Below are 11,111 nucleotides of genomic sequence, written 5' to 3'. Positions count from 1 at the left end.
CACGTTACCGGTAGGGTATGGCGACAGTAGAAATTAAAAGGGGGACGCACAATGGACCAATAACTGGTCTAAGTGCAAGGGGAAACCCACCCCCTCTCATAATACATACAATATGACCTTCCCCCAGTTGTAAACATAGGCTGGTGAAGGGGGTTAACAGAGGAAGTTGAGAGGGTCTGTGTGGATACTGCCTGATGATGGCTGAAACATGTCATAGTGTAGAAACCATATAATTATCTTAGAATTACAAATATATTGTGAGGCTGAAAGTGAATAAAATATTACACATCATTCTTCTCTGTTCTGCAATAATCATGCCTTTCTAATCTCAGTCCATTCTTTCTGTATATTTCCTCTTTGTTGAGCTCCTCATCTTCTTCATGTGGATACCTTTCAGTAGTACCTGATAACCTCAACGTAAACCAAGGAATTTCTTTTGTTTTTCCAGGAATTGGATGGATTGCTACAGGTGAACCGATTGTGTCATAAGCTGCTGTCGAAGCATCTTGCTTTGGATGACTATGATGCCATGTTCAGAGAAGCTAACCACAATGTGCTGGCTCCTTATGGTCGCATTACCCTTCATGTCTTCTGGGAACTCAACTATGACTTCCTCCCAAACTACTGCTACAATGCAGCAACCAACAGGTATAGTTCTAAAACAGTGATTCCCTGACTATGGTTCAGAAATCCTGTAGAGAAAGGTACTTAGATTTGCTAAGGAAATGTGTATTGGCAGATTTGTTTTTCTTCTAACATACTCTTAAGACAAATTCATGGAAATACAGTGTTCTATTTTGCCTCTGTATGTAGTCATATCTTAAGATTTTACTTTTTGTACTTCATTCAAGTTGTGTGTTTGAGTGTAATGATAGCTTCCTTTCCTCTACCCTTTATGGCCACTCCATGGCCTGTAGTCCATAAGTGAACTGTACCATCCTGTCAGTGAAGTTAGTGCCAACTTTAGTGGATAGATGGTGTCACGTGGTCAGCCCAAGGAATCCCACCGGCTGTTAATTTCGGTTTTCTACACCGGAGTTGCTGTTTTCTTGAAATAGCTCCTCAGTTATCCTCACAAGGCTGAGTGGACCCTGTTCCAGAACTACTACTTCTCAGAAAATCTTGTAGTACCGGGGGAGTAAGAAAATTCGTGAACCACTCTTCCAGTGATACAGTCTCGTGTAAGTCATGACCGTGAATGTAGCCTACAGTTTTGGTGTTAACTACTCATTGACTCCCTCATCTTTGTGTAGCTCCCAAAGGAAACAGGAAATGGATGAAATTGCATGGGCTACTCTGAAATATATGTCCTATATGTTCATCTATTAGTATAGTTGCCAGTCACGGTAGCCGAGCAGTCTAAGGCATGCACTGTCTTCACTAGCTTGGAAACCGGGATAGTGGGTTCGAATCCCACTCAGGGCATGGATGTTTAGTTTGTGTGTGTGCGTTTTTCTGTGTTTCTGTACAGGTAGAGGCCTTGCGACGAGCTGATCACCCGCCCAAGGAGTCGTACCGAATGTGTAAGATCTAGAAAAACCGAAGTGAACGGAAAAGTTCATGGAGGTAGGCCTAGGCCCACTGGGGCTGTAGTGCCAAGGTAAAAAAAAATGAGTATAGTTAGGATACTTCATTTTGTGGGTTACATTGGGCTAGGTAAATAGCTTGAATCTGAGTCATAGAAATATCTGTGGAGCTGTGGTGGGAAAACCTCTTTTAAAGTGACTACTTGGAAGACCAGGACAGGAATGAAGGGTACTGTTAAAGAATGTTAAGGAAATATATATTGTTAATTTCGGGTTGGACTCAGCTGCCTCAGGACCAGTTTATTTATGGCACTCTGCTTCTTGGTAGTTGTAAGTTATATATATATATATCAGTATGCCATTGGAGCATGAAGTTTTTCCCTAATTTTGCCTTTACCCATCTTCATTAAAGTATGTATATGTTTGTTTATTTAATGATGCTCTCTCAGCTTCATAGAATATATGGATGGATGATTGTGAATAATGTTTTGGTGAAGAAGTGGGAATAGCCATGTCTGTTCTAACACATCCCATAATTTTCCCAGTAGGACTCAGGAAAGCCATAGAATATCTTATTCAAGATGGCTATTCTTTGGGCTTAGAATAAAACCATGGATTCCCTGAACATAAAGCAGGACCACCAGCAAATCAGCTGCAATGTAGAATGATGTATCCACTTACAATTATTGTTCAGAAATGTTATATTGTTAACGATGGAAGGGATATATTTTGTCACATCTGGCCACACTGTTCCTGAAAATATTCTTACTTTTTCTAACTCTGATCTTAAACCTAAAAAAAATTGTTGCAGAACTGAAATTAGTAATAAAAGGAAAACTAAAGGTAAAAGAGAAAAACAAAATCCATGCAAGTAGAACTGACAAAGGATAGGAATCATTTCAGGTTTTTTTTAACTATACTGTATATTTCTCTTTTTCCCTTCTTCACAAGGTTTGTAAAGTGCCGTGGTATCACATTCACTCAACCAGTGCATCGAGACAAGCCCCCACAGATGGGTCATCACTATCTTTGGGGTAGCAAACAACTGAACTTGGCCTATAGCACTATATATGGGCAGTATACAGGTGAGACATCAGCCTGTTGTGTCTCTTCCTTAGACATAGTAACAGTATGTCAGAAGCTGTGTGTACAAACCATGAACTAATAATGATCAGGGTATTACAGTCTCCAAGCTGCAGTTTTGTCCCCTTAGAAACTTGCTTTATATAAATTGTGTTACTTCTCTGTTCTGATATATGGAGCAGAAATGTGGATAAGAGAGATCGCTGGTCAAGCATAAGCAGTTAACATAAGTTTCTACGAAGTATTAAGAACTTAATGAGGACAGAGATATGGAACCAGAATAAGATATGAAGACAGAAACACTGCAAGAAAAATTGTTCAAATTATGGATATGATGACATAAATACTGTGTGTTATGCATAGACAATTATTATTATTATTATTGGAGGGGGTGGGTTTCCCCATGCCCCGCAACTAATAGTCTATTGTACGTCCCCCTTTGATATTCTACCAGTCGCCGTACCCTTCCGGTACTGGTGCTTGCTATCAGTCCTGTTCAGCCAACGAGGTCGGCAGTGGTACCCGATACTTCCCCCATCTACCGGAGGCATTGGAAACTACTTGGGCGGGAAACTTTGCCTAATTTTGCTCAGAGGTCTCCTGGAGACATGAGGATCTTTTACGTGCCGTAAATCTATGACACGAGACCCACAGCAGGACTTGTTCCCTGAATTTTTCCGCCCTTAAAAATTCCACGACCTCTGCCGGGTTTGAACCCGTGTACCTTGAGTCATGAGGTGGGAACATTACCCCTAGACTACGGAGGCTGCTTATGCATAGACAATGATAGGATTCCTATGAGAACAGTAGAAAATGAAGGTGAAAAATAAATAACCATTTGGATTTATAAATGTGTGAAGATATATAAAAAATGGAAAGAAAAATTGGACACAGCTAAAGTAAGGTTGCTCAATGGAGGATAGATAAAATTGAGAAGGCATTGTCATAATATGGCTTGCTGTAGTGGAAATAAGGCTGATTTCTCTATTTTGATATTTGTGGTCATGGTCAAGGTAAAGTCTTAAATATGAGTGTTTGTACACTGTACCACTGGACAAGAATTTGACCTTCATTTATTTATGTATTCTGAACGGTATGGAAAATTGTGCTACTTTGATTATAGGTTTTGTGGGTGCCACCCATTTCCGGACTATGTGCCGGTTATTGGGGTACCAAGGCATCGCAGTTGTCATGGAAGAACTGCTCAAAATTGTCAAGAGTTTGGTGCAAGGAAACTTGCTACAGTTCACAAAGACATTGATGGAAGCCATGCCTAAAATTTGCAAGCTGCCTAGATATGACTATGGTTCTCCTGGTAAGTCAAGTGTCCTTTTTCATGTGTGTTATAAAATATTGTTTTGCCTAATAAAACTTTTAGATAGAACAATGTTCTATAATGTGTAATCTTTGAAACCTAAGTTCTCTGAATTCAGTTCCTGGCATGTATTGAGACAGTCAGGAAATCTAACAAACCTGTGTAAATTGGATGGGCAGAACTTTAACCTCAGTATTAACATAATATGATGTATGCTACTCTCATATCATGTTGGAATCAGTTATGCCATGAAGGCACTAAAAGCTTGATACAAATAAATAACTAATATATGTATACATAGCCCTTATAATTCATTATGGGTGGTTTTGTAGTTCTTAAAAAGAGGGGAACCCCATCTTCCATTCAGGCAGATATGATTCCAGTCCTTTTGACATGAAACCCTGATGAGCAAATCAGTTGCAATTATTAGAAAATTCTCAAAGTTTGAGACAAAAAAAAATAACATTTGAATCAATAAATTCTTTTCCCAATTTGATCTCAAAAATCTGAGACACACATCTCTAGTATATCTCACTTTCATAATCCAACGTCACATGCCTCAGCAGTGTAACCGGACAACATAGTGCACCCGTGAAATGAACCATACAGCCTGACTGCCTGTGACTGAGATAGTTCTCACCTTCTTACAATCAGTGACATGATGCAAATAATTGTTTTCCACCAAGTTATTTGATTTTCAGTATATATTAAGTGTGAGGATGTTTATGTTTTAGGTGTGCTTGGCTATTATCATGCTCAGCTGAACGATATTGTCCAGTATCCAGATGCACGAACTGAGTTGTTCCATAGCTTCCGTGAATTTGGAAACACAATATTGTTTTGCCTGTTGATGGAGCAAGCATTATCACAGGAGGAAGTATGTGACCTGTTACACGCAGCCCCATTTCAAAACATTTTACCAAGACCGTACTGCAAAGGTATGTTCAATACATAGTAGCTGGTGTCAGGTTCGAAAGGAACATATGAAATACATATATATGTGGTAGAGTCATTAAGTTCGTTGACTGTGGTTTTATCGCATCATATTACAAGGTATTCACATACACTTACACAGATCCACATCGACCCTCAAAATAGTTTCTGTTGGCCGCTATGCAAGTCTGCTAACGTTGATATAGTTACCGGAAACATTGCTGAAACATATTGGCAGGAAATTCCCGTACGGCGTCTCTTATGGCAATGACGACCTCCTCGGACGACTGAAATCTACGACCACACAGCTTTGCTTTCACGCGGTGAAAGAGAGAGAAATCACATGGTGCGAGATCAGGTGAGTACGGAGGGTGAGGCAAAACGGTGACCTGTTGCCTTGCCAGTTCCTCTTGGACAAGAACAGAGCGATGTTCAGGGGCGTTGTCGTGTAGCAACAGCCAATTCTTCCTACTCCAAACGTTTCGCTAGGGGATTTGCCTGGTTTCTGGCAGAACTTGATGTTTACCCGTTGTTCAAACTGCCACAGTTTTCAATGCAGTTCAAAATAGAGGCCGTAGTTCTGCTTACACTGTTTGCACACAACTGCCTCTTGCTGTGACGAGAGATGAACTGACAGGTCATCAGATCATGCCTCAACCTATCTGCTGTAGTGCACTGCAACGACTACCTTTGGCCAGTCCACGAACTTATTGACTGTGTAGTATAATGATATAATGTATTACTTCAGTTTTAGTTGATACTCTTTTTATTAATGATACAAGAATTGTAAAGAATTCTTACATTTTGGTCTCTTTAGCCTGCTTTCATTAATGAAATAAAAAGCAGACTTGTAGGATCACCATGCTGTCTCTGTGTGTGTGCTCCCACTATGTAACATAATTAACCATTCTGAGGTCTAGGCACATCCTGAGTTACCCCCCCCCCAGTTACTTTACCTTTGCAATAGGAGATGGCCATGCAGGAAGGCCCAGTTCTGCTGTCAATAATTTATCATTTTCCTTATTGATGTCCTGTTCAGTAACCATTGTAACCAGATAATTGGATTGGTTACATAGCTCTGCATCTGCAGTATCAGTGACACATTGGACCACCTCAGTGCAACTTGTAATTTTAACAAAGAAGAATAACTCCACTTCAAAGAACTTCTGAGTTTTCTTATTAATGGACAGTTCCAAAAGAGAAGCTGTAACAATCACAGAGAAATCTTCACATGCAGACTAAAAACTACCTCTGGACAGGCAGTATTTATCACTGGACCCATCCAAGATAAAGAATCTAAGGCAATGATGATGTCAGCACAAATATTAAGGAAAGCAGTACAGATTAACAACCAAGTTCTTCCTTGTAATACTATTGGATATTCTGAACCAGAAGGAATATCCAGTGATTGAACTGTGACATGAACAGAGGATTGAAGGATGAAGTCTACAAAAAGAAAGTAGACCCTCTGTTGTTCCTTCTTGTCTTATCTGCCATTAGGATACCTTTCATTTTCGATGGGGCACGCAGGAGTGTAGTTGATTCAGGGGCTATGCTGCAAGCTGGAACGTCACAGGTTGAAGTCCTGATGAGGTCATTGGATTTTTTTCAATTAACCTAATCCTTCCAGCCACACTGTGGCCCTGTAGTTGACTCAGCCTCTAACAGAAATGAGTACCAGGCAACCTGGAGTGAGGCAAGGTCACACCTTGTGAAGAGTAAAGGGAAGCCTAATTTCAAGCTTACATAACATGTCCTTGAACCTTTTACCATTGCCATCTCTTGTTTATGGTGTTTGTATATCTCATTTATTGGTCCTAAATATTTATGAAAGTTTTTTTCCTCTCGTTCTGAGTTGCTTTGTGACTGCCCCTGTTGTCTAGTGGTCAGAGTTCCTGGCTATGGATCCAGAGGTCCCAGGTTCGAATCCCAGTACTACCAGATTTTCTGAGAAGTAGTTGATCTGAAATGGGGTCCACTCAGCCTCGTGAGGATAACTGAGGAGCTACTTGGATGGAAAAGTAGCATCTTCGGTCTAGAAAACCAAAATTAACGGCCGTGGGAATTAATTGTGCTTACCAAGCAACACCCTCTATCCGCTAAAGTTGGCAGTAACTTTGCCGACAAGTGGCAGTCACTCAGTCAGTAGAGTTTGCTAGCAGACTCAAGCCACGGAGTTTGTTTTTTTTATGTTACTTTGTTTCCTGTCTTCTAAGTTACAGTCATAGCTGCTGTTTTTTCCTCATATATTTTTGTCTTTGATATCATTGTGGTTGCAGATGTCAACATTACAGCAATTAGCAGTTTTCTTGGTAATCCAAATTTTCTTTTACATTTTACAGATGGTGAGAAACCTGAGACAAAGCAGAAGCGACTGGAAGCGAAGTATGCAGCTCTTCAAATTGTTCCCAACATTGAAAATCTCGGCACCCCCAAAGTAAGGTTTTCTATTTACACTGTAACGTCACTGTACTGTGTGTAATGAATGATTTTTACAATGAGTCATTGGGAATCCAATAATGGGTTATGTAAAACATTATTAAGGAACTGTAGTATGAATTTTACAAAGCTTAGTAATAAATTAATTCTCATGTGTTGTTACTATCAGTATACTGAAATATTAAGTCTAATGATAACTTCATGCAACACTCCAAAGGCTTAAAAATTACTATATGAGCTTATTTCTGATTACATGAAGAGTTTAACTCTTTCCATAACTAAAACTGTTTTGAAGGAGCTCTACTGACTTATTTCAGTGATATAATAGAAAATAGCTATAATTTTAAAGAAAATAAAATATTATCTCTTTTATATATATTATTTTCCTTTCTTATATTTTCATTAAATTGTGGTATATTGGTGGGGTCCTTTGTTCCATCTAGAATGAAAGTACAGTAGAACTTGGTTATAACGTCATCAAAGGGACCTAAAAATAGTGTCGTTATGAACGAATGTCGTTGTAACCGAAATGGGCACTTCCACAGTAGCCTTATGTTAGTCACGTAAAAATCTACCAAAAGCCGAGTTAAAATGTTGCATTTTTTAGTGAAATACGTAGTTAAGTACAGACTAACGTAACATTAACGTGGAATTGCCCAAATGTGTAATATCAAAGACATATTACAGCGCTTTTCACTGACAATACACACCGCACTAATACTGTATATTAAAGGTAGGCCTACTCACCAAATTACAGTAGATTACATCAATTGTTGTGCCTTACTGTACCTAGATACGAGTACAGTAATCAGTTATCTTCATCTGTTTCCTGTTACTTGCCCAATACACACTTTCTAAATTACGTTCAATGTCCATATCAGAGAAATTCAGGAATGAAAATGACGTTACATACGAGGTTGATGCATTTGTGCATGTCGTACTAAGCAAGGTATAAAAACAGTTGCTTTATGAGGAATTAGTTCGTACCATTGAATATTGACGCAATAGACAAGGTGTCGCAGAAACCGATGTTGCTATAACCAAGTTTTACTGTAGTTAAGATTTCTAGTTTTCATTACAAGATACACTTTTTTCCTCACAGACCTTACAGCATCACACAGAAATTTGTGTTTATAGCCCATTAATATAAATGAATCTTTTAAATTTCTTTCCACCAACTCACGTATGGTGAGCACATTTTCCAAACCCTGGTTATAGTCATGGGCATTGTTAGAAAAACAGATTTCTTATACATGAAATCACTTATGTATGAAACAGTCAGTACATTATGGCAAGGTGAGGATATACAAACTGAGAACAGAGGTGGTTTTACCACCTTCAAAAGAACATACCAGTGGACATAACCAGAGATATCAACTCCGCATCCTCGCATCCTGTTTCTTTAAGCTCCATTTTAGTATTTTTATGATATTGTCTCATGCTGGGAATCTGGAAGGTATACATCCATGGAAACGCAATAACAGTGGGCCATTGCCTAGGAATAACTTAAGCAACAAGTGCATTTCCCTAGGGATGAAGGGACAACAAAGGGTTCATTACATGACAGCAGCCAAGACCAAAGGCTCCGACATGGTGCACTATATTTCGTCTGAGACCAGGTTATAAAAGTCCATCTTTGAAGGGACCAGACAGTTGAGTTGAATTGAGTTGACAGTTGAGTTCTAGAAGTTGCTGGGAACAGTTCAGTTTTCATTTGACCTTAGAAGAGTATTCAGTCTTCAGTTTGGCTTTCACTATAGCAGAAGCAGTAATTGTATTACTGATAGTAATGATAATTGTACTCGCTAGTGTAAAAGTGAGCGTTCAATAAACATGACACCGGTGTCAGAATATTTATATTTATAGTTTCATCTTCGAAGTGGTTTTCACCTTAAGGTTCCTTGACTAAGATTTTATATCCTTTTGCTCTATATATTACTTGCATGTAGCACACCAAGTACTTGTCCTTTCATCATGGGTGAGTTAGCTGAGACCACTGGGAAATTTAAATTTATTTGTATGAAGCATACCATAAGTAAATCTATGGGGAAGTGGGGTTTGTTAAGTGGCTGTGATTGTTTCTCTTTAATACCAACTAAAAATCACTTGCCAGTCACAGTGGTCATGCAAGCAGAATCGTAGACTGTCTTCCACTGTTCAAATACTGGCATCATGAGTTTTTTTTATCCCACTTGGAGCATTAATGTATGTCTACAACTTTTCTGTATTTTTCTGTTTAAGTAAAGGCCTTGTGAAAGCAGATCCCCCATCCAAGGAGGCCTATAAGATTCCAAAACCCCAAAAATGGGAGACCTTTGGCCACATTGGTCTGTCATGCCATGCAAGAAGTAGGAAATATCACTTGACTTCCGTGCTTACAGCGAAGCAGTATATAGCACTGCCAGGAAATCTTCTCTGTCTTCTTCTATTGGCCTCCGCCTTTTCTTGATAGGAGCGGAACATTTCTTGTATGTGCACTCGGTCGGCATCTGCTTTTACTTGGTTTGCCCTCATCTCTTCTTGATGGTTTCGGAACATTTCTTGGTTGTCTCTGATTTTCTTCAGTAGAAGTTCCATCGTCTGCTGCATCTCCATCTTGTAGCAGTAGAATAGTCGAAGCAGTCGTAGGTTTAATTCTTCGAGGCTTGTTTAAGCTCGTAAACAATTCTGACACCAAATTATCACGTGTTTTGAGTACGAAACTTGTTGGTCACGTGTGTAAGTTCAAATCCCACTTCTGACACCAGTTGTCGCGTATTGGGCGTATAACGCGACAAATAAATTCACGCCGTATTTTATATAGCGAATTTTATTTCACATTCGCACTTACAATCACCCAAATTACAGATTCACAATTACTGCTATCTGCAGTATCACAAATACTANCGGTAATAACCGCTGTTACTACCGTCGTCTCTCGCAATCCTGGTTACCCGCGCTGCCTAGCAACCCGCGGTAAATTTTGTGACGTCATCGCTGTTGACTCGCGTTGCCTAGCGACCAGGATGCTAGGACTCGGCTAACTTCGGCTCACTTCGGCTTCGCTCGGCGCATCACGGCTGGTGTGGGGGGAGGGGCGTCATCCATAGCTCAACATGTCACAATATGTTAACAATATTNCATAGCTCAACATGTTACAATATATATGAGACTGTATGTCTCATGAAGACATGAATGCTTTGCATTTAGGTTTAGAAATAACACTCTGTGTCATATCATTTCAGCAAGCTATGATTGCTCGTGAAGGTGACCTGTTGACAAGAGAGCGTCTTTGCTGTGGACTGTCCATTTTTGAAGTTGTGCTGAGTCGCTTGCGTAGTTTCTTGGATGATCCCATCTGGGTTGGCCCCCCACCTGCCAACGGTGTCCTCAGTGTTGATGAATGTACAGAGTTTCACCGACTGTGGTCTGCCCTGCAGTTTGTATACTGTATTCCAGTGGGTGACACTGAATTCACTGTTGAGTAAGTGAATTTAGAAATTCAGTTTCCTCTCTCATAAAAATATAAGTAACTCCACATACAGGTTCTTCTTCAGTGGTCAATAGTTATTCTGAAGTGTTTATGGAAGATTATCAAAATATTTACAAAAGATTTATTGGACCCTATCCTGTGTCAGTTCATTGCAGTTTGCACCTTCACACCCTATTTTAATATTAACCTCCCATCTACTTCTGAATCTCCCCATTGGTCTGTTCACCATAGGTAATCTGACAAATATGTTATATGCATAAAAATATGAGTCAGCACAAATCCCACATGATCAGACCTGGGCTCAAACCTGGGCCACCGCAGTGGGAAGGCAGCAACTAACCGC

General features: G+C 39.7%; 1 protein-coding gene across 1 annotated transcript in view; it reads left to right on the top strand.

The window, feature by feature from the left end:
- Window positions 1-10,763, top strand: part of LOC111863234 (cytoplasmic FMR1-interacting protein) — a 41,333-nt gene extending 30,570 nt beyond the window's left edge. Inside the window, exons 16-21 of the mRNA XM_023849353.2 lie at window positions 449-648; window positions 2,478-2,611; window positions 3,733-3,924; window positions 4,659-4,862; window positions 7,200-7,294; window positions 10,521-10,763. Coding sequence (XP_023705121.1) covers window positions 449-648; window positions 2,478-2,611; window positions 3,733-3,924; window positions 4,659-4,862; window positions 7,200-7,294; window positions 10,521-10,763 — 1,068 coding nt within the window. The remainder of the gene's footprint in view (window positions 1-448; window positions 649-2,477; window positions 2,612-3,732; window positions 3,925-4,658; window positions 4,863-7,199; window positions 7,295-10,520) is intronic.
- Window positions 10,764-11,111: the final 348 nt, after the last annotated feature.

This window comes from Cryptotermes secundus, unplaced genomic scaffold, assembly GCF_002891405.2.
Source record: "Cryptotermes secundus unplaced genomic scaffold, Csec_1.0 scaffold688, whole genome shotgun sequence".
Classification (NCBI taxonomy): Eukaryota; Metazoa; Arthropoda; class Insecta; order Blattodea; family Kalotermitidae; genus Cryptotermes; species Cryptotermes secundus.
Note: the sequence above shows the minus strand (reverse complement) of the source record. Positions and strands in the feature narration are given on the sequence as shown.